At 34.0% G+C, this 25423-nt stretch overlaps 1 protein-coding gene across 1 annotated transcript in view; it reads left to right on the top strand.

The window, feature by feature from the left end:
• MDGA2 (MAM domain containing glycosylphosphatidylinositol anchor 2) overlaps nucleotides 1–25423 on the top strand; it is a 917184-nt gene that overhangs the window by 548908 nt on the left and 342853 nt on the right. The window contains exon 5 of the mRNA XM_070797384.1: nucleotides 13410–13542. Within this exon, the coding sequence (XP_070653485.1) occupies nucleotides 13410–13542 (133 nt within the window). The remainder of the gene's footprint in view (nucleotides 1–13409; nucleotides 13543–25423) is intronic.

Genomic DNA, 25423 nt, shown 5'->3' with positions numbered 1-25423 from the left:
AGGCAGCTTCTTACTTGAAGAAGGGTCTTGTCACTTAAAAATAAACACATGGGTCTTGCCCAAATTTGGGGGAAACTTTTATGTTTTCCAAGCAATTAAGAATTTGTTTTAAAGTTTTAAATAAGCACAATCAAATTTTTCATTCATTCCTTTAAATTTGTTGCTGTTTCTGTGTTAGCAACTCAAAGAACGTATCTTAAAGAAGCTCTCAGACTAGTAGCTGTTGATTCTGCCTTTTAAAAGTTACTTATTTTCTCTTCTTTATGTTTCTCCCACTCTTTGTGAGAAAAGCAACTTTTTAATTTGAACATTTCAATACTTATACTTTCTTTAATGTAAATATTATAATGTGCTACATAACACATGCTTTTTCTGCTTTTTACTGTACTTGGAACTCTACTGTTTGGACCCTCCAAATTAATTATCTTAAAAAAGTGTTTAAGAAACAAATTGTTCTTAAAATTCTGTACTCTGGATTCCCCTGCTGTAACTGATAATTGCCAATAGCATATAATTTTAGCTTCTATTTTAAAATGTCTTTCCTGCCTTTGGTTACTTGATTATTTTATCTCTGCTCCTAAAATGGCTGTTTATTTATATCTGTTTTAAAAATTATGTAGAAGCAAGAGATGCTTCAATATTTTCATGTTGTATATGTACTTAATTTGTTATTATTAAATGTATTTTTTGTAGGCAAGATTGATAAAACTCTCAAACAGCAGCACATGGAAAGTACTTTTGACCACAGAGAATGTTGTCTTTCTCATGGACAAATGTTATTGTCATACCACACAAGCTGATATATTGCACACAAGTCCAAGTATTGTGGCCTACAAGACCATTTTTGATCTTGTTCCACCTTGTTCTTGCTTGTCTAACCTCCTATACCTCATTCACTGTTCTAGTCACACCCACTCTAGACATGCCCGGGGTCTGCATGTTCTTGATTCCTCCAATTAGAATGCTATTTAGATAACATGGCAGGGATCTTCTTAACACTGAGAACTCATCACCTGAGAAAGGCTTTCCCTGACAGATCTATCTGAAGTAACATCTCTTCCCTTTCAGTTACTCATCCCTAAAACTCAGTTTTTTTGGGTTTTTTTTGGTTTTATTTTTTTCTACAGCACTAAAATTATAAAATTATCTTATTTGTATATCTGGACATAAACTCAATAGTTATAGTGACTTTGTCTTTTTAATAACTCACATGGTGCCTGACACATGGAAGAATCTCAATGAATATATTGAGCCAATATTCCCATGAAGATGTCTGGATTTTTAACTAAGGAATGTGTGCTTAGTCACTCAGTTGTGTCCTACTCTTTGTGACCCCATGGACTAAAGCCCGCCAGGCTCCTCCCTCCATAGAATTCTCCAGCCATGAATATTCGAGTGGGTTGCCATGTCCTCCTTCAGGGGATCTTCCCAACCCAGGGTTCAAACCCAGGTCTCCTGCATTGCAGGTGGATTCTTTTCCATCTGAGCCACCAGGGAAGCCCAGGGAATAGTTAAAATTATTAGTAAATCCTGAAACACTCTCTGTAACCCTTACTTCTTTTTCCCCACTAAAGAAAGCTTAGTGAAATGTGAATGAGAATGATATTAAAATTAAATCAATTTTAGTGTATTTAATTTCTGAACTGTTGATGATTTTCTTGTGATTTTTAATTGATTTCTAGTCTAATTTCACTGGGTGGGAAAGTTTCAGTCCTTAGAAGTTGAGACTTGCCTGTGATATACTTCCATGAATGATCCTTATGCACCCACAAATTGTGATTCCAAAGTTGTTGAGTTTCAGTTGGGTCATATTTGTTAATTTTGTTGTTCAGGTGTTCTACATATTTCCTGATTTTTTGTGTCTGGTGTTCTAAAAGCTGTTGAGAGAATTTAGATAATGTCTATGACTGTGACTGTGGATTTGTCTCTTTCATCTTCATTTTTATCAATTTATGCTTTATATATTTTGAAAATATATTGCTAGACTTGCACAATTAGAATTTTTATATCTTCTTAGTGGATTATCTGGAGAAGGAAATGGCAACCCACTCCAGTATTCTTGCCTAGAGAATCCTGTGGACAGAGGAGCCTGGTGGATTGCTGTCCATAGGGTCGCACAGAGTCGGACATGACTGAAGTGACTTAGCATGCATGCATGCATTGGAGAAGGAAATGGCAACCCGCTCAGTGTTCTTGCCTGGAGAATTCCTGGGACAGAGGAGCCTGGTGGGGTGCTGTGTATGGGGTCACACAGAGTCAGACACGACTGAAGCAACTTAGCAGCAGCAGCAGCAGCAGTGGATTATCTGAGCGTATTATCTTTCTGATATTATATCTTCCTGGCAAGCTATCACTCAGAAAAGTACTACTGGCAGTGTTTCTTGCCTTACATCTGTTTTGTCTGTCATCAATTTAACTATACACACTTTCCTTTGGTTGGTGGGCCTCTTTAGGGGGTGGGGGAGGGTAATAAATATTCATTTCTTTACTTTCAAACTTCATATTTGCAACACATTGCTTATAACCAGAATATAGATTTTGTTGTTGTTTTAAGCCAGTGGATCTATCTTAACTTTTAGTACATTTAATCCAGTGACTAATATTGATTTTTTTTTTTTTTACCATGTTAGGCTCTTCTTTTATTTTACTTCTCTCTCTTCTTGCCTTCTGGGTTTATAAGATATTTTAATGATTTCATTTTATCATCTATTTAACTAAACTTTAAAATTATCTTAATACCTTTTATTGGTTACCTTAAAAAATTACACCATGCATGCTTAATTATTACTTTAGCTCTTCTTCAAGAATGATAGAACTTTAGAATAACTTAGCAATATTTACCCTTTTTATATTTTATGCTATTTTTTGTCTAGTACTTTAATTCTACATATATTTTAAAATCAACAAGACTTTTTTTGTCCTTTGAAATAATCATTATTTATTTAAATTTACCAATATATGTCCTTTTTTCCATTTTGCATTGTTTTTTATGTGTAAGGAAGCATTTGAACTTCAGCTTTTGCAGTTGGATATACATATGTTCTAGCAACATTTATTGAAAAGGTCTTTCTTTCATCACTGAATTTCCTTGGCACTTAAATTGAAAATCAATTGCCCCTATGTATTAGAGTATTTCTGAGCTATTTATTCTGTCCCATTGATCTATATGTGATAATTTCTATAGATTTATAACAAATCTTAAAATGAGAAAGAATAAGTCCCTTAACCATGTTCATCTTTTTCAAATTGTTTTAGATGTTTTCACTTCTTTGTATTCCCACTTAAGTTTTAGGATCATCTTGATTTCTGTGGAAAGTGTGATAAGATTTTGAGTGAAGTTTTGTTGAATCTGTAGATCAATCTGAGAATAATCTAAGATATTAAAGTTATAGAATGAAGGATAATTGATATTGGCAATGTATTAATACCAAGCAAAGAAAAATCTGATCTGCTCCATTGTGGTTTTACTTCTCTATCATGTGTAGTATTGTTCTATGAAAATTCAAGAGCATATGTAAGATTTTTCAATACCATTTTTTTATTTTTTAGATACTGCTTAGAGTATTTTCATGTATATATGGATATTTATCATAAATGGATAGGAAGCTAATCATTTATTTAAGAAATTCTCAAGGGTTTCTTTAAAACAAATACCTCTTTGGTTAAGGGGTGCGTGCATGCTCAGTGACTCCGTTGCATCTGACTCCTTGTGACCTCATGGACTGTAGCCCACCAGGCTTCTCTCTCCATGGGGTATTCCAGCCAGAATCCTGGAGGGATCTTCCCGACCCAGCCATCAAACCTGAGTCTCTTGCGTCTCCTGCATTGGCAGGCCAGTTCTTTACCACTGCACCACCTGGAAAGCCAGCTTTCGGTTTTGTTTTTCCACTGTCCATAGTGTGTTTACTTTTGTGCAGAAACACAAATGCAGATGCCTACTGAACTATCTGGTACTGTAAATATGTGATCTGTGGGGGCTAGTATGAAAATAATAACTGGTTAGGCTTTCTGGGTACCCACTCCAGTGTTCTTGCCTGGAGAATCCCAGAGACGGGGATTCTGGTGGGCTGCCATCTATGGGGTCGCACAGAGTTGGACACAACTGAAGCGACGCAGCAGCAGCAGCAGCAGCAGCAGACTTTCTGTGTATGCCCGCTTTTTAGAAAACAATATACGACCTGTTGCTGCCAGAGTTCTATATCTGACCATCAGGGTTGCCATTTTGAAGTTCTGCTTGAGTCCACAGTTTTTTCAGGAGGGGAGGACACATATGATAACATTACTACTTTTGTATAATTGTGAATATAGGGAATTATAGAATAAGCAGGATTTCTCTAAAAGTTATCTTGTATGAAAAAATTAGAATTAACACACTGATAATTCCAGGGCTCATTCCAGCCTCTAGGGCACATTTTTATAATACAGACACATAGGATGTAAAGAACACTTATTTACAGGGAAAGAACATGTATTAACCCATGAATTTATTTGATAACAAACAGCATTCTCTTTAGGACCTTCTAGCTGCACTGGAAATTTGGAAGCATGGTGAACTGTGATCATCCAGGAGGAGAAAGGAACACAGTAGATACAGCTTGTGGTCTCTATTTTTACAATGATAAAACAAAAAATTTATGTAGGTTCTAATTTACAAAGTTAATCATATGTAGTTTTTCCCTACATTGAAAGGTAACCCAAACATTTCTAAGCAACTATTCAGAATTGTGTAATTGAAATGAAAGCATCGATTATTTGGGATATATATCATAGTTGCTTTAGATTTAAAATTAACTTTGCTTTGTATCTTTAAAATGCTTCCCAATATTGAGGTTTTTCTTTTTTTTTTTTTTTTTTTTTTTGCCTTCCTGTAATGGCTTTGTAGTTCTTAATAAGATAGGAATGGTATTTACCAATACTTTTCTTTTTGCTTATCAGGCTACTGTATATGTATATGTATTCTTATGTGTTAATGATTTCTTAGACTGTTGTTTCCCAAAAACTGCTACGTGTACTTTATTAGGAAAAAAACTTTCTATTTTAGTTTTGTTTGTTTTGGAGCACTGCAGTGATATTTTGATTTATTTTCATAGACCCTAAGGCCTCTGTGGCTACATAGTGTAAATAAGATCCAGTTAAAAATGATTGAGATCTGTTTCATACAAGGTTCAGGCACCTTTCTATCAGAGATACAGAGGTTACTAGGCAAGGCTCCTCCTAACTTTGATATTACAGGGAGAAATCAAAGAGAACATTCAAGATGGAAAGCATAGCATGTATAATATACAGAACGATGGTAATATCTTCAAAGATTGGCCACCCCTCTGGTTGGCTGGAATAACGATTGGTATATGGGGGCAGCAATGAACCACAAAGCTGGAAAGATATACTGGGACTATATATACTGTGGATGGATTCGAATGACAGATCATGATCTGCTTATTTTTAATATTAGAGAATTACATTTGTTTTAAAGATATATGTTTTGCTGTTCAATAACAATGTCTTGTTTTTAATAAAAGAGAATTTCTAAGATAATGAGATACATCTGCCTCACATGCACATTCATACTAAGTTAATAACTATATCAACTTGAATTGAATATTTATTTTACCATACAGTAGAAATATAGAACCTTGACTGTACCTTTTTATAGATAATGCTTCCAGAATGAAATTGATCTGTGTTCCTGAGGTGGATATGAATTAATAAGCATATAAGTCTAAGAGGAATAATTATGCTTTTCATACTTGCACTCACTTAATACTGGGTATGCTGAACAGCATATATTGTTATCTATTTAGAAGTAAATAAATAAATTAACTTTTAGAGCTAAAAATGAGTGTGAATTGATTTTTTTTCTTTTTATTGATATATGAAAGTATTAAAAGAAAGTTCAAATTCCTTTTCTAAGTAAAATAGCAATACTGTTTCAGGTTATGGGTATTATTTCATTAGGCAATAATCACCTTTGGTAAGGGGCTTCCCTTTATTTAAAAAGTAGTTTTAAAAGTTTAAATCTATGTGTTTCAAATAATCTTGTGAATATTAAAGAAACTTGTACTTAAATTTTACAAAATACACGTATTCTTGCTATTTCTCCAGAGCTTTTATAAAGATGTTCATGACATCATCTTGTGCATTGTAATTACACCATCTAATTGCAAGACTGAACATATTTACATCAATTATGTAATTAGTTATAATTAGGCTAATTAGACTAATTATACAATTAGACAATGATTAACTGAAAATTCCTTTTTACAAATGATAGAAATTCACATGAAAATATAAATCATTTTAGTTCAACCCAAATAATTCTGCATTCATATGATAGCTTAACCTTGGGAGACGGTGGACCTAGAAGTCACAGTAAGTTATTTCTCCATTCCATCTGTCCTTCTCATATGTTCACTTTGCTGCTCTGATCTGCATAAGAATTAACTAGGATATGCTATACATAAATTATTATATTTATTGAACCATATCTGTTGGTCTTTAAAGTGTAGGAATCATCTCAAAAGTAAAGTTTTAAAAACTCACTATTACTATCACTACATAGTTTATAGTCTTTATTTTTAGATAACATAAACACTAGCAGCATTTCTAACCACAAGAACTTAAGTATATATAATATTTCAAGAATGCATTCACTAGAAGAATGACCTCTTTATTTTAACGGCCAGAGCTTCATTGCTATTGGTTTGAATGTACTTGATGGTTTCATCAGTCCCTTGGGGCTTGCTTCCTATTTACCTTTGCTTACTAATAGTGGACTGTTCAACTCTTCTGTGGATGGTCCCTAACTCAGCTTCTTAAATCTATCGTTCATCTTACCCTAATATTAATATTTTTTTCATTCGTACTATTAAAATTAGAGTCAACATGGTTCAGAAATTTTTACTGAACACATTATGTTCAGAACAATAAGTTGGATCTATTCTTTTATTTTTTAAATTTTTATTGGACTATAATTGATTTACAGTGTTGCATTAGTTTCTGCTGTGTGTGTATGTGTGTGCTCAGTCATATCTGACTCTTTGCAATCCCATGGACTGTAGCCCTCCAGGTTCTTCTGTCCATGGACCTTTCCAGGCAAGAATACTGGAGCAGGTTGCCATTTCCTACTCCTGGAGATCTTCCCAACTCAGGAATTGAACCTGAAGTAAACCATCTTTATATATGCATATATCTCTCCCCTTTGGACATCCCTTCCTCCTCCCATCCCATCCATCTAATTCATTACAGGGCACTGAGCTGAGGTCCTTGGGCTTTACAGCAGATTCTCACTAGCTATCTATTTTCCAATTGATTATTAATAAGTTAATAAGTTTCCAATTGATTATTAATGTGGCAAGTATTATAGTAAGGGCAGAGAAAGTCAGGGGAATGTTGTAAGAAATACAACATCATAAGCAAAGGGTAGAATGTGCGGTGGGAAAATGTGGTCTAATTTTTGTAGATTTTATGTTTTTGTACATTTTATTTTTGAGTCATTATAATTATACACTATGAACACCTTCTTGTAGAATACGATCAGTGGGAAGACCAATTTTAAGTACATCCTGTCAATCAACATATATTTATTAAGCAATGATACAAAAGGCTCCCTATTCAGTATTCTGAGTGATATAAGATGACTCTGCCCCTAGGGGGTCTCATGATTCAGTTAAAGAACATTTCATCATGTTGAGTAATAACTTACAACCAAATACTAAATAATGAGTTATAAATAGATATTTTGGTATAAAAATGTAATAGAGGTTACAAAGAAAGAGAATTTACTTCTGAGAAGGTCAGAAAAGACTTGGCTTGTTTGACTTTGTATGAAAAGAATGCTAGATTTCTAATTTTAAAAAAAGATATGAAACAGGCAACAAAGGTTTACTGTATAGCACAGGAAACTCTAGTCAATATCTTGTAATAACCTATGATGCTGCTGTGCACCTGAAACATTGTAAGTCAACTGTACTTCAATAATGTATATAATATATTTACAAAAAAATAGACTTTACAGAGTAGATCCAACTTTTTTTTGAACTGCACTTCAGTTTATTACACCTTAAAAAGATTCATATCAAGCAGTAGTTTTCTTTAAAAAAAAAAAAAAACAACAGCAGAGTTTAAAATTATGAAAAGTCATCTTAAAATAATGATGAACTAACTTGGTGTGAATAAATATTAAATAAAAATAATAAATGAATACATAATAAATTAGTTTGTGTGAGGAATAAGGAAAAAAAGTAAAAATTTTCTTGGACTTCATGGAGTCTCAAATGAGCCACTGAAGGTTTTTGAAATAAACAGAGTAGGAGAGCTATTCAGGGTTTTCTAGCATGACAATCAGAGAAGGCAATGGCACCCCACTCCAGTACTCTTGCCTGGAAAATCCCATGGATGGAGGAGTCTGGTAGGCTGCAGTCCATGGGGTCGCTAAGAGTCAGACATGACTGAGAGACTTCACTTTCATTTTTCACTTTCATGTATTGGAGAAGGAAATGGCAACCTATTCCAGTGTTCTTGCCTGGAGAATCCCAGGGATGGGGGAGCCTGGTGGGCTGCTGTCTATGGGGTTGCACAGAGTCAGACACGACTGAAGTGACTTAGCAGCAGCATCAGCAACATGACAATGACATGATGACGATGTGTATGGTGGGAGTATGCAGAGTGATTAGAATAAAGTAGAACAGCAATTCTCAATAGTGGGTAGTACATTACTTTAGCCAAAATAGACACTCAACTGTGTTTGTTAAATTCATGGTTGATGAGAGTCTACAGCAAATAATATGCCTACAGATTGAAGAGTAAAGGCCATTTATAAAAGAAAAACTAAAAAATAATCTAAGGCATTTGATGCCATTGAATGTGAAGTAATGAGAGACAGTGAAGAGTGAATTATGACAAGAGTCTTGAGTCTGGAATAGGGGAAAATGATGGTGGTGATCATTAAAATGTAGCAGAATGTCAGAAGAGAAAATTTATATGAGGTGAGGCAGTAAGTGTAAGTAGAGTGCAATGATGAGCTCATTGAGTTTGTATGACCTTCTATGTCTTGCTGATGAAAATCTTTGTCAGGCAGTTATCAAAATACATAGATGAGGTCAGAGGTCAGAGTTATAAATAGAAATGGTGGGCGAGGACATTCATAGAGAGGTCAAGGGGAATCCAAGAGAGAACAAATTCAATCTGGAAATGAGAGACAAGTCTAACTTGTTTGTTGGCAAAATATGAAGTGGCTTTTTTGGGGGTAGGAGCTCTGTATTGCAGGAAGAGTAGAAGTCAGTAAAGGAAAATAACAATAAAAAGAAGAGTCAGAAAGAATTAGAAAACCAAGATAGAATATCTTAAGAGATCCAGATGGGACGTGGAGACACTCAAGTGCAAGAGTGTAAAGTAATGGCTAGCAAACATTGCAACTAAAAAGAAAGGAAAATTTTGGAAAAGCAGAATTTCATTAATTGCAATACTATTGGCCATTTTTCCCAAAAGTGTGTGTGTTTTGGCTTAGAAATTTGTTAGGTATCTATACATAAGTGCTAATTGAAACCATGATAATGCATCAGATTGGTTTAGAAAAGTAGTAATAGTAGAAGTTTGCAGACTAAAATTTGTATAATAGAAAATGAAATAAATGTAACCAAAATGTCTCTAAATTATTTTATTTATAATTTTGTACCTACACACAAGGTGCTGTCAAAATAGCAAAGGTAATCTAAAGTATTAGAAGGAAGTGGAGAAGTATACACACATAAAAAGGAAATGAAGATTTATTAAGATTTATTAAATTTTAACAAAAGAGATTATTAGTGACACTGAAAGTTTCAGTGAAGTGTTGAAAAAATATCCATAAAATATGGATTAAATATAATTTGCCAATGGAAACAGAAAAAAGGAACACTGGCAGAATATAATCAATTCTATGTAAATAAAGAGACTTTATCATCAAATATGCATCTAAATGGCATCATTTATTCTTTTATATATTTAAGAATTGTTATCACTGCCTGGTTCATTTTAGAATACTGACTATACTTATTAATGTCTATTGAATTCATATCAGGCACCAAGCGGAAATAAATTCTGGGAAAATAAATATGTATAAGCAAAACATTGAGTGGTGAAATATAAGTATTCATAGTACTTTTAATTGCAAAAGAATTTGTTTAAAAAGTATCTCACCTATGATAAATCCTCTGCCAGGTGCTTAGGACTGGAGAAGGAAATGGCACCCCACTCCAGTACTCTTGCCTGTAAAACCCCATGGACGGAGGAGCCTGGTGGGCTGCAGTCTATGGGGTCGCTAAGGGTCGGACATGACTGAAGCGACTTCACTTTCACTTTTCACTTTCCTGCATTGGAGAAGGAAATGGCAGCCCACTCCAGTGTTCTTGCCTAGAGAATCCCAGGGACGGGGGAACCTGGTGGGCTGCCATCTATGGGGTCGCACAGAGTCGGACACGACTGAAGCGACTTAGCAGCAGCAGCAGCAAGTGCTTAGGACATACTACTGAGAACAAGACAGACATAATCTCCCCCCTTACTAGCAAGGGGGAGTATGGCAGAAAATAAATCCATTACCAAAATAAGTGGAAAAAAGAAACTGTGTTATAACAAGATATAAGCAGACCTCACAAAAAAGGATTCCTCTTTTTCCAGAAAGTAAGGAAAGACTTACCTGTGGAACTGAGGAGTGTTGGGATTGAAGAATGAGACAAAATTTGTTATGCATAAAGTAAGGAACCAGGCATGTGCAGAGGGTCTGTGGCCACAAGAAGCTGAATGTGTGGAAGACATTAGGAAAATGAGAGGAGACAGGAGAGGTGAGGAAAATGCAGGTCACAAAGGCTTGAAGTCATGTTAAGAATTATTATGTTTATTTTTAAGAACAATAACATGGCATTCTTTTGATTTAAGCAGAGAGAGGGCATAATCAGATTTCCATGTTTAAAAAAAAAAGTCCTGATTCTAGATTAGATGATCGTATTTGCTTGGATTCTTAAGCTATACTAAGCACAATCAAATTTCTCAGCTGAATGTTGGGCTTAGAGCATTATATTTAAATATAAATAAAAAATGTTCAAGATTGGATGTGTTGCAAGGTCAATAAGAGAATCTGAGATGGAGATACTGAATATATGAATATGAAATAATAATTGAAAATCTAAGATTCCTGTTGCTAAAAAAAAAAAAAGAGTAGATTTAGAGGAAGAGACTTGAAGTCTGTTTCGGGATATGTTGAGTTTTAGGTATCTACAGACATAAAAATAGACAAAATACACGTAAAAACCTTGCTTTATACATCTGAAATTGAGACAGTTCTGGAATAGAGATAAAGACTTGAAGAAAAAGGCAGGAATACTAACGCATATATATGGAATTTAGAAAGATGGTAACAATAACCCTATATATGAGACAGCAAAAGAGACACTGATGTATAGAACAGTCTTATGGACTCTGTGGGAGAGGGAGAGGGTGGGAAGATTTGGGAGAATGGCATTGAAACATGTAAAATATCATGTAAGAAACGAGTTGCCAGTCCAGGTTCGACGCACGATACTGGATGCTTGGGGCTAGTGCACTGGGACGACCCAGAGGGATGGTATGGGGAGGGAGGAGGGAGGAGGGTTTAGGATGGGGAACACATGTATACCTGTGGCGGATTCATTTTGATATTTGGCAAAACTAATACAATTATGTAAAGTTTAAAAATAAAATTTAAAAATAAAAAAAAGGCAGGAATATAGGGCTTGCAGTATAAATTCATCAGCAAGGATAAAATCATTTAAGGAAATTTTATAAAGTGTGATTAACTGTGGAACAAATAGAATTCCAGAGAATACCAACATTCAAGTGTTAAGGGGAGAAAGAGAAGTAAAGAAATCTAAGCAATGATATTCAGAGGTACGAGGAGGAAGACGTAGTATCTTGTTCAAAAAATTATCTGAGTCAACTGGTTCTAGTATAACATATTCTTCCTCTATGCTTTCTAACTAAGCACACTTTTATATGCATTGTATATAGATAATATGAAAGCTCTGTAACATATTGAGAACATGTTTTAAATATAAATTCTAGAACAACACACACTGACTCTTTGTATATTCTGTGGGGTGTATTTGCATCTGCTTATACAGAAAAAATGCAATGTCTTTCATACAAAAAAATTTAAGATATGATTATTATTTATCCTAGAGAGGAAAATATTGTTTTAAGGTGTGACTGTTTTAAGACTGAATTTTACCAATGAATGAAAGGAGTTAGCCAAATGCCTATACACACTGAAGAATATTCGAAAACACGTGTACCTGCCTATGCTTTTTTTGTGTGTGGGGTGTGTTTCTTTTCTTTTTGTTGGCAAATGAATAGGCCATGTCTTACGTATTAAATCACTAAGTATTCTGATTCTTTTGAATAATGTATGAAAGTATTGTAATTTTTAGGACTTGAATGAAGTCCTTAAGTAAAATAAAAGAAACACATGGTTCTGTACAGATGTTATCTGGAAAAATTAACATTTTGAAAATTGCTATACCAAATAAGATGTCATTGGGAGACATTTTTACCATCTCCATAATTAAGTTACTTGTGAGAGGAACTATTTTGAGAGATGCATTAATAACTTTAGCTGGTAAAGAAAAAAATCCCAGGAGACCTTATTTGAATTGGGCAAGTTTTTTTCATCATCTTATTGTTGGTGGTGGTTCTTTTTATCTTTTGCATAATTTCAGTGTTTTTGTATGGGCTTTTTGGTTCATCAAGAGTGGATAAGACATTTTTGGCAACTTGCCTAATTTGAATTTATCTGCAATCCTGCAGATTTACTCAGGAGATTTAAAGTCCTGAACGTAAAGTAACAAGAACAAAAATAATATAAAAACATCATGAATACTCTTTAAATGCAGTTTTAGATCTATCATCTGCTGTTGCTCCATATACACAAAATATTTATGTATATAAATTTAATTATCTACTATTAGATTGACTTCATTTTGTTCTACCAACAGTGTTTCATTTATTGTCTCATCTTCAGAATCCTTTTCTTTCATAACATTTCATGTTGAAGTCTGCATAGATTACACTGTTTGTTGAATAGACTCCATTATTAAGTACACTGTTCTGATCTTTGCATAATAATTTGCATGACTACCACCAGGAATAGATCCTCCCCTTAGGAAGCTGGTTTGCAAAGAAATTGTTATGAATTTTCATTGCTGTTTGTTAGCTTTTATCTCCAAGCACATGGCAGTATGATTTTTAAAAGCAATATATTTTTAATATTTAGGGCATTTTTCTTAAATAAATGACAATCTTCCATATTCTGATAATATGATTTAAAATACAGTGTCATGATTCATCCATTTATTAATTCGGTTACCACTGACTTTTTCTAATGACTTTTTCTACATTTTCAGGGTGAAACGAAGATCTTAAAACTAAAGAATCTTCGACCACAGGACTATGCTAATTATAGCTGCATTGCTTCAGTGAGGAATGTATGTAATATCCCTGATAAGATGGTGTCATTTAGACTTTCCAATAAAACAGGTATGGAACTACAATCTGAATGTTTTATGTTCATTATCCACAACAAATGTTTTAAAAGTCTCTATAACTTTTTAACAGACCAAACGATTTCTATAGTATATGTAGGAACAGTGCCTTTTCTTTCCAGAAAATTCTGTGATACATTAAAAATTTTTTATAATTGGAAACTGTAAAATTTAACTGCAATAGACTCCCATGTAGGGTTTTTGTTTATATAGCAAATCAAATTATAATCCTTAAAATAATGCTTACCTTGATATCACAAATCAGCCTGTATTTTGTTCAAAGAAATTTCAGAGAAATACTAGATTTTTCATATGAAAAGTTATGCTCCAAGTTGCTAAAAGTGTTTTGTGATTCCAAAGCTGAGTAAAAGAGCCTTTTCCTTACTACGTTTAATGTCAAGAAAGCTAATTGGTAATTTCAGGTAGGTATTTTTAGGAAATTATTTTTGTAGAAAATGTCAAAACATTAAGAAGATTTCTACTTAAGTTAGCCTATGTTTAGTAATATAGACCTCAGAATAATTGCAAACATGTTGAGAAGAAATGCTTGAATGAAAGAGCAAAGAGAGAGCATGTGAATGAGCTACTTTTTTAAGTTTTTATATAAAAAATCACCATAATAAATTAGAATTTGAATGAATTTTGAGAAATTTTCAGTGGCAATTAATGAGTTTTTGATCCTGTGTTATATTAAAAGTATAGTACTTTAAAAAGTGCTTTACCCATTAACAAAAACCTTGAAAACTGTAGGGTTTTGTTTTCTTCAGTTTAGGTCCTGGGTCTGCCACTTATTAGCTCTTATTAGATCTTGTTGATCAAGTTACTTTACTCTTCTTTGCCCTAGTTTCCTCATAAACTCATAAAGTTATAGGAAAGGATTTATGAGTTAATGTATAAAGAATACACTAAGGGACACACTTATTTGTTCCTCTGACAATGAGCTAGTAGTTAGCAACTCCATCTACTCATTTGGTAGAATATTAAATCTAGGGCTTTTTGGAAAGATGAAAAAATTGTGTGCTCATACTTTGACCTGTAAAAGGTCGGTTTTCATTCCAGTCCCAAAGAAGGGATGCCAAAATGCCAACGAATGTTCAAACTATTATACAGTTTGCTCACTTCGCATGCTAGCAACGTTATGCTCAAAATCCTTCAAGCTAGGTTTCAGCAGTATGTGAACTGAGAACCTCCAGATACACAAGCTTGGTTTTGAAGAGTTGGAGGAACCAGAGATTGAATGCCAATATCCTTTGGATCATGGAGAAAGCAAGGGAGTTCCAGAAAATCATCTACTTCTGTTTCGTTGACTATGCTAAAGCCTTTGGGTGTGTGGATCACAAGAAACTATGGAAAATTCTTAAAGAGATGGGAACACCAGAACACTGTATGTGTCTCCTGAGAAACCTATATGCAGGTCAAGAAGCAACAGTTACAATCAGACATGGAACAACCAACTTGTTCAAAATTGGGAGAGAAGTACAACAAGGCTGTATATTGTCACTCTGCTTATTTAATTCTATGCAGAGTACATCTGCTTTTTTAACTTCCATGCTGGGCTGGAGGAAACTCAAACTGGAATCAAGATTGTAGGGAGAAATACCAACAACCTCAAATATGCAGATGATACTACTTTAATGGCAGAAAATGAAGAGACCCCTCGGCTCCATCCTGGATGCCTGAACCATAGTTACTCCATTTTGATTTTTAAATGCATCCTTTTTATTAATGATTAAGGCAAATGTACAGTGCATGTTGACAGATGATAAGACAGGGTGTTCTAGTTCAAGCCAGATCATGTGTAAGCCAAGCTGACTTCACCATATCTCAATGTGTGTGAATATTTCTTCAATTCAGTGAAATGAGGAATAGCGTGATAGTGGATATATTATTACTTATGTTATAGCCTTGCATTTGAGAAGTGCTTTATTAATTTTAAAAGTATTTAATGCTTATCATTTAAGTTTACCTTTATAACTACTTAGATGTAAACAGGTGGGTTGTTTTAGTCACGTGTTTTCCCATCACCTGACACATAACAAACTGGCCTATAGCAATTAAAATATTTTCATTTGGACCTACTATATCTCACAAAGTACTCTGCTCAGAACTGTATAATAACATATAAATGGGAGAAGGATTTGAAAAGAATAGATATATATGTATACCTGAATCATTCTGCTCTACACCTGAAACTAACAGAAGCTTGTTCATCAACTATATTCCAATATAAAATGAAAATTAAAAAAAAACAAAATTTTTGATTTAAAAAGTATCCTCATTGGGTTGTTTTGAGGATGAACTGAAGTAAGACAAACAGAAATTCTTAAAGATTAAAGTACAATAAAATTGTATTTTTTTTATGCTGAACATATGTGTAATTTTATTACTTTCCAATTTCCACAGCTAAGAAGAGATGGAGATAGGCTTGGTCCCAATGTTTGAAGGGTTATTTTAAAATAGGAGACTGACTAGCTATTCAGATCTTTTTGTGGATCTGAGAAAATGAACTTAAATCTCAGCCATTGTGTTTTATTAGAAGTAAATGATTTATCCTAAAGTGGAAAGGAAAAGATTATCACAAGAAGTAATAGGCTTTCCAACTCCTAAAGTCTTGTAAAGCAGCTGGATGACTATTTCCAAGATAATTTTTAGCAATCATTAGCTCAGAAAGCAGAGATTTGACTACCTGTCCCACGAAGAACACAAGATCACTTTCTGGTCCATTATTTTTTAAGCAAAAATATTATATGTCTAGACTGAACAAACAAACTATTATTCTCTTTTATGAATATTTTGAATATTCTCTTTTATAAATATTTCACAACATTTAGGTTGACAGTCATTACAAAATGAGCTTCAGAGTTATGGTAAATAACCAAATTGAAAAATATAAACTTGTACCTTGTTTGATTCTGTGTTGACATAATCAGGTATGTCATGTGCCTGGTGAATTTTTGAATTTTTCATATTCAAATCAGGTTTGCTTAAGCACATTTCCCCTCTGGTTGTGCTCAAAGTTAGAAGAGTCCATGAATTTCAAATAAGTTTTCATCATCTCCATGCAAATTGGCCTGTAAACTAACAAATAAGTCCATAGTTTTACTACCATCAGGAGATCCTAAGTCACCACTGCCATAACCAATATGAGAGTCAGGTATTTTTAAGTTTTCCTTCTTGTGAATTTCTAAATAAAAAGTTCTCACACTTCTTAGTGTACACAATGTCAAGGAAAATGTGTAACTTTTGAGGGAAAAGATACTCTATTATAAATATTGTAATATTTGATTAATCTCCTTTGTAATATACTTAGGAAAGTATAACTTTGGAAATATTAATAATTTTTGTATAGAGATCAAATAATTTACTAAAAATGTATATTTTGTATAGACAAAATTTCATTTTAACATCTTTATCGTCAAATAAACTTTTAAATTTCAATCACTCTATCGATTGGACTTGCACAATGCCCAAATGATAAAGCATGTGAAGATGGAAATAACGTCTGCTGTGGATGAGGGTTTCTAAAAGGTTTTTCAGCAGAACAGTTGCATCGTGTAGTATAGATTCCTAAGCCTATTCCACACCTACTGAATTAGAATTTCTAGGGAATGACCTGGCAATGTATACATTTTAACATATATAAATGCTTTGGAAAACAAATGTCTTTATTGTCAGACTGTTTTCCATGAAACTCTTACATTTTGTGAATAGAAACTTCCATTGATAAAAATCAATATTCTAGACCTGCTTAAAAAAGCAACTACTAGGTGTCATAAGCAACTGCTAGGTGTCATTTTAAAAGTCAGTGTCATCTATAGATTTACCAATAATGTGTTTTCTTAACTTTCTTACTATGAATTAGCATCATGGTAGAGCTTGAAATTATGTATCTGTCATGGAGTATCCAATCATTTGTTGGTCTCTGTTGACTACTTGCTATGCTATGAAAAATTTTCTGTTACATAAATATTATTATTATTTATCATACTAATCTAGCTGTTTTAGACCTCATCATGAACAATTCATAGAATTTTATAAAACATAAGATAGCATGTTTGTTGATTTTCAGTTGTCATAACCTCATAGCAAGGTCTAAAAATCATTTTGATAGTTTTTCAACTCCCTTTTGGAAGAAAACGAATATTACCTTTTGATTGGTAAATTCTTAATGTCCTTGTATTTTTCATAGTTTATTAAAATAAACCTGTTCAAATTTGAAAATTTAGAATATTAATAAATGAAAATATATTTTTAAATATCATAATTATGGTAACTATAAACTGAAATTTCTCAGATTATGTGTATTTCTAACACAAGGACACCTATAATTTATAATTAAACAGATTTAATTTATTTTAATATATTTCAAGCACTTATATGTTGATGACGTGATTTCAAAGGCAAATAAGAATTAAGCATGTTATTTTAGGATGAAATACATATTTTGTACCTACTTGGGAGGTTATGATGAATTCCATAAAGAAATGAAACAGGTGGGGCTAATTTTACTAAATTATATAGGTCTTCTGATTCAGTCTGCTCAAATTTGGCATTTATAAAATTATCCAATTAGGATGTTTTCCATAAATGTGTATTACATCTAGGAACCAAGTCATCCCAAAAATATTACTGACTATAGAAATACGGGAAACATCTACATCCTCCTTCTCTTCTGCTTTCTCTCTTTCTTCTTTCTCCATTTTTTTCCTCTCTAATCTGTCCCAGTAAATTTTACCATGGAAAAAGAAAGAGGTTAGGAAACATCTGTTCCCTTCATTATATAACTATTATCTGTTCTTATTATTTTATATAACCTGTAGAACAGTTGTAATGCTCAGCAATTTTTGTGAGACCTAACATAAAATGTTGTGTATGCTGTGATCTATTCATGGTAGTTATCGTCTATGTTTAGAGGAATTTAAATTATCTAAGTGTTATGATTAAATAAATAATACTTCAGTTATTGGAATTTTATGGAGTTGTCTGTAATAGGAATAGTGTGGACATAAGCACCTTCTCTTGTAAAATAGTATATCCCATTGTCATATATAACTAGTAAAAAGATGAAAGGAAATGACTGGGGAAACTTCTCTGTCATCTGTACCTGAGTACTAACCTTATAAATATTTCTTAGCCGTGTGTATATTTGAACTTCTTTACTTTAGGTGAGCTCCACAGCATCTAGCCAAACAGGTTATTAGCACCACTTATTAAAAGAAAAAGAAGAAACAGAAGGAAGAAAAAGGAGAAGAAATGGAAAAAATGTTTTATTTTTTATGGTAAAATCTTGGGAATATGAATGCTTTAGCAGATTTTTAAAAATTATACATAATGCAGGTTTTCTAAACAACAGTATTTACTACTAAAGACACCAAAAGAATACAAGCAATACTAGTACAATCTTAATGATAGGCCATATAATTAGAGAATGAGATGTTTCCTACACCTCTCTTGCATGAATTTTGAAGTTCAAAAGCCTAAGGTTCATATTTGTTTTTCTCAAATTGGAGATTTTATTTAGCTTCTCTAAACTTGTTTTTCCCCTCTTTAAAATAGAGATGACACAGAGATCCATATTATTTTGTTTTATAGACTGTAAATGCCCTTAAATGAAAAACTTTTAGAGATTCCAGCACATAACAAATCCAATAAATGGTAGTCATCATTGGGCTGTTAACCTTGATAATGGAGATAAAGGATAAAATCAGTATCATCAGTAATCATGGTGAGATGAGGACAAGAATCTTAGATTTTTGCTAGGATATGGTATATAGCTTCAGTCATTGATTACTAGTCTTCAAATAAAAATTACTTTTATCAGTGGATAAATTAAATACTACTATTCTCCAGGAAAATCTATAAGAATGAATACTTCTTCTGTCATATTTCCATCAAACTATAATTGACAAAATGTTTATCAGAAATATAAAATACTATTCTTTGAAAATGATAAGGAATAAAATAAACTTGCACTTTTGTTGATATGTAACAGATTTTTCGTCTGAGTGCTCCATCATTTCCTATGGTAATTGAACCTATATATGCCCTATCCTCATTAATGTAGCTTCATAATATGAGCATACAGATCTTGAGTATGCAGTGAATCTGGGGACAGAAGCAATGGTCATTATGGGGCTTCAACTTTGGTCTGTCTGAGACGATTTTCTGAATAACAATGTGACCCAAATTTTCCAAAATTCTATTACCATAGTACCAGGAATGCCGAGGACCAGCCCCGGCTGATCCAGGGTATTCGAAGGGGAGACGGCGTCGGCGACTATTTATATGCTAATTAGAGATATAGAGAACAATGGAATGAGGATAGCTCAGTAGGAAAATTCAGTGGAGAAAAGAAGCTGAGTAGCTTGGTTTACGCGGGAGACCAATAAAACTTCAAGACAAGAAGTTTGCACCACTTACGTAGGCCGCAGGCGCCCTCTCGAATAGCGGAAGGTGTCTCACCCTAGACACTTTCTCGAGTGGGTCTTAGAAGCCCAGGCATGATTAGTAAGCGTGGTGGGTTCCGCGCTCCAGATGGAGACTCAGCTGGAAGTTAAAAGAAAGAATGACATGGGGAGACCAAGCGTTGGTGAGCAAGGCCCGTAGCTTTATTTTTAACAGGGGCTTTTATACCCTAAGTTACACATAGAGGATAATAGGGGATGCAAAGTCAGCAGTCTTTGGTTCTTATCAAAAACCAAGGTTTCTTTCCTGCAAATGTATCGTATACAAATGGTTTAGGTGATTTACATCATCTTCTGGCCAGAAGGCCTACTAACATTTTATGACTCTTGACAAGGACTTATCAACAAAGACTTACTTTCTCTAAGAGTAATTATTTCAAGGTTTGGCACCATCTTCCAAAGATAAAATTGCATTCCCTATAGGGCGGATGTGTAATGGGTTTACAACAAAGAAAGAATTTATTACCTTAAGGGTCTAAAGTTACTAACACCAAGGCCACTACTTATTTTTTCTACATACCCACTATTAATTAATACATATTCAAGGATACAATTCAGGGGATGTGAAAACTTGGCAACAAGCATTGACTCATCAATGAAATCCTTTACTAGTTTATTCTGACAGTTTTTAACTCTCTGAGAGGCTCTAAGCTATTTGAATATCTTAAGCTTCCCATGCCTCTGGAGGCTAGGAGACTGTAAACAATCGTATGCATAGCTGCAGGAGTCCGAGTAAACTTGTCAGGCGAGTTAGAGAGCCATCTGAGGGGTTTGGATTTAAACACTCCTAATTGCCCAGGAACTTTATTAATTGGAGCTGTAAGTTAACTCTTTGACACAGAGAGAGAGAGATGGTGGTAGGGGACAGCCCCCAGTAAAGTCAGAGGTGAGAGCACAAAGCAATAAAGTAGGCAGACTCTGGTTTTTTGGGGGAAAATGCTCGAGAATATCCGGGGGGACTCCTGAGGCTCGATCCCGCATTTGCGTATGCCGAGCCTCCTTCCTCATGACCTTTGTCATGAGTGGAATGCCTCACCGGCTCCCCGCACAGGAAGTATGCATATTTCTGGGATCTCTCTACACCTGTACATTTTATTGTCCTAGCAATGAATTTTTCAAGTTAACTACATCCAAAGTGAACTTAGACTCTCAGCATGAACTCTTATATACAATATTCCTCATAAACTATTAACTTGCCCAGAAGACATCATAACTCAGATATAGTAGATAGCTAAGCAAAGATTAAAAAAGAAAAAAAAACTGTTAATCAAATGAAAGGCAACACTATCATAAAAGGCGTATAAATTATTGAAATCCTATTTTTAAAAATGAAAGTGTTGGTTACTCAGTCATGTCTGATTCTTTGCAATCCCATGGTCTATAGCCTACCAGGCTCCTCTGTCTATGGAATTCTCCAGACTACTGGAGTGGGTTGCCATTCACTTTTCCAGTTGATCTTCCCTACCCAGAAATAAAACCCAGGTCTCCTGCATCGCAGGCAGATTCTTTACCATCTGCGCCACTAAAGAAATATTGCCTTACAACTTAACCAAATACTTTGAAGTATGTCAAATAGTCTGTATTTTAGCAAACATCTAGAACAATTCATTGATGATATTTCCCAGCTTTACACAGTTATTCTTCAAATGCTATTAAACTATAATTATAATTAAACAATTTAAAAGTTATTTACAAGAGTAAAGGAGTTCAAGTCATGTGATATTTCTTTCAGCAAGTTGGGTGAGATCATGCTAAAATAAAGCAATAGAATTTTTACACTTTAGAACAATTAATTTTTCATTTTAGATTGCAGATTTGTAGGCCTTGGCTTAGTACTTAATAAGGTTCTGTTGTTCTAGTGAAACTGCTGAGAAATGTGTTATTATAGATAATAATTCAGTTGCTGGAAATGCACTTTAAGGTTCTTATATGGTTTTGAACTTGCCATGTACAACTTGTAGTTTGGAATGTTTTTATGATCATTCACTGACAAAGTTGATTTAATACATTACTGGATCTCATGATGATATACAATAATTTCCATAAGTGCATGTAGCTAATCCCATATTTTTTTTTACCCCAAATCCTAGAATAGATTATATCAGTGGTCTTGAGGGTTTCCAACCATCCAAGTTTGTCCTGGACTCAATGAAGGTCTCACATCCTATAATCTCAAGCAAGCTAGTATAATTGGCCACTTAATAATCTAATTCACATGCAGCCTACCCTCATATGGAACATGAGTCTCAATGTCAGTTGTTAACACTGGTTCACATGCAGCCTTAAGCAGCTCTACATAAAGAAGCATTTGTAAGAAAAACCAAGGTGTAGATCCTGACTCTCCCCACTTGTGTGACCAAGTCCTTTGACTCCTTTGAACCTGCTTTTTGCTAAGCCATGTTGACAGCGTGCTATGGGTGGATAATCGGTTGATAGAAAGAGAATATTTACTCTCAGATTTCATTTTTATTTGCATGGTAACACTAACATCAATGGAAAATTAGTTGAAATGAGATGGCTACAAAGAAGTAGATACAGCCTATATGTACACAGATACTCTTAAGCTCCAATATTGATGCAGGCAAGTTTCAGGCTTGCAGAATTTGATAAGATTAATACCTCATTGTGCTGTTGTACTTTCATACATGAGGCTTACATTACTATTTGAGAAAAAATAGCAAACAAATAACCCATGGAACTCATGAACCTTCTTGAGAAAATTTTTGCAAATCTTGAGCCTTCAATATTTTGTTTAAAAAAGTCACTGGCAGAGAGGTTTTCATCTCATTCAAGAGAAGATATATTCTTGGTCACTGTCCTGCCTCCAGCTCTAAGACATTTAAAAGTACACATTTCCCCATAGAACTTTACCTTATTACACAAACTGAAGATTAAATGATATTGTATTTAAATTGCCTGGAAAATGGTGGGCTCTAAGTATTGTGGTATTATGGTTGTTAGATAAAAAAAAATTACCATTGTGAAGAAATCAATGAGGAGTTCCAAAATCTCATTTAGCCCTTTGGTTGTCCTTTTTTACTTATTGAAAGTATCAGTGTTACAATAGACTACTTTGTACTTTTCAGCAGAAATATTAAATCACAAATTCCAACTTTTTCAATGGTTACAGAAATAAGTGAATATCAAATATTGTATACTCATTAAATATAAATTATCATATTTAGCTGTGCTGTGCTACATTACTTCAGTTGTATCCTACTCTTTATAATCGTGTGGACTGTAACCCACCAGGCTCCTCTGTCCATGGGATACTCCAGGCAAGAATACTGGAGTGGGTTGCCATGCCTTTCTCCAGGGGATCTTCCCAACCCAGGGATCAAACCTGTGTCTTATGTTTCCTACATAGACAGGTGGATTCTTTACCACTAGTGCCACCTGGGAAGCCCCAAAATATCATATCACTAATATGTGTATTAGTAATGAGTAAGTTTTTACATTAGTTCTGCCAAATTTTTATAAAACCTTTTGGTAATGTACTTACTCTCATAATGAAGAAATCGATACAATTTATATTCCTACCCTTTCTTAAAATCAAGTATACTAATCAGTACCAAGTAAATGTAAATTTTAAAAAGAAGTAGAGATTGATTATTATCTCATCAGGAAACACTTCTAGAATAAATTTTCTAGTTTAAAGAACAGGAAAAATGCAAACAACTTTTGTTGAGGGAAGGAATGTGCCATAAATATCTGACTTTTTTCCCACTGATATTCTGGTATGGTGAAATACACATATTATTGTTAAAACGTCATGCTGAAATATTTGTTTTTTCAAAGAGTTCTGACCTTAACCACACTTCTCATAGGATTTAACATCCTGTGATGTGGCTAAGATTAGCCTTGCAGCCATTGTTAACTTAAATTCATACAATCATTTGAGCAACATCTAGACAGAATTTAAAAGATTCACATTGGTTCATAAAGGCTTTGAATTATATTTGAAAATTAAGACAATCCACACAGTAGTCCATATCCTGAGAGTAGAGTATCTCAGGTATTGTTACAGGGACTAAAATGAGAGAGATGAATTGGAGCATAATGATAGTTGATCAGAAATTTGACTTTAAGTCTAGACTTTGACTGTAAGTCTAGATGCAGCTTGTACTTTCGGTTTGCTTTTGGGGCACTTATTTCCAGAGCATCACAAAGATTTTGGCTTTTCCCTCCATTTTCTTTTTTTTTGCAACATCTGTTCTAGGAGACACTTTTTTTTTTTTTTTTTTTTGAAACAACATACTCTTCTTTATTTTCTTGCTACTGTTCTATTGCTATAGAAAATAGGTATGTCCAATTGTTTAGTAATATGCCTTAGTTCATGTTTTGAGCAGTATTTCTTTCTTTTAGGTCCTTTTAGTCACTCTTCCCTACTTGGTATATTGTACTACATGACCATTTTTTTTGACTGCACCCTTCAATCACATACTATCGAGTGATTGTGCGGTAAAGTCAACATTATTGATTTCTGATAGACACACTGTGTACTAGAGATTTATGGATAGTAGCCTCGTCCTCTTGTTCAGTTCAGTTCAGTTCAGTCGCTCAGTCATGTCCGACTCTTTGTGACCCCGTGAACGTCATCACGCCAGGCCTCCCTGTCCATCGCCAACTCCCAGAGTTTACCCAAACTCATGTCCATTGAGTCAGTGATGCCATTCAACCATCTCATCCTCTGTCGTCCCCTTCTCCTCCTGCCTTCAATCTTTCCCAACATCAGGGTGTTTTCAAATGAGTCAGCTCTTTGCATCAGGTGGCCACAATATTGGAGTTTCAGCTTCAACATCAGTCCTTCCAGTGAACACCCAGGACTGATTTCCTCAGTTAATGGTACCTATTTCCCTGCTTTGACAAAAAGGAAAATGATCAATAAACTGGTGTACAATTTTTTGGCAGTAATAGATACGACACTTGTCTGAAGCTACTCTTAAGTTGCAGTTTGATTTTGCATTGCAACGTTGTGCACAGCCAAGCAAGAGGCAGAATTTTTAGTCAAGTAAAATACTATTAGGTAGTGGTTTGTCTTTAGTAGAATCTGGCAAGATAGGTTTACTTTGTTTTACCAAAAATAGTGTATAGTTCTAAAATGGTAAAATATAGGCAATTTCATATAGTTTGACTTACTAAGTAACCATAAGTAAGAAATTTTTTCAAAATGATTATCACATATTGAGTACAAATTAAAATATATATTTTCAAAGTGGAAGGGAAAAGACACAACAGGAAGTAAATGAACAAGCTGTTAGAAAAACAAATAGTGTGATATAGGTTCTTATAAATTTCCCTGGGATTGAATCCACTAAGATAACTGTCTGAGAGGTACGAAATGGGTGAAAAGAAGTAAAACTCCTTCTATTCTTAACTGTATCTTTCTATTTCTCTTGGTGTTGATCATGA

This window comes from Bos indicus, chromosome 10 (assembly GCF_029378745.1).
Source record: "Bos indicus isolate NIAB-ARS_2022 breed Sahiwal x Tharparkar chromosome 10, NIAB-ARS_B.indTharparkar_mat_pri_1.0, whole genome shotgun sequence".
Taxonomy (NCBI): Eukaryota; Metazoa; Chordata; class Mammalia; order Artiodactyla; family Bovidae; genus Bos; species Bos indicus.
The sequence above is the reverse complement of the archived record's forward strand: the minus strand, read 5'-3'. Positions and strand labels throughout refer to the sequence as shown.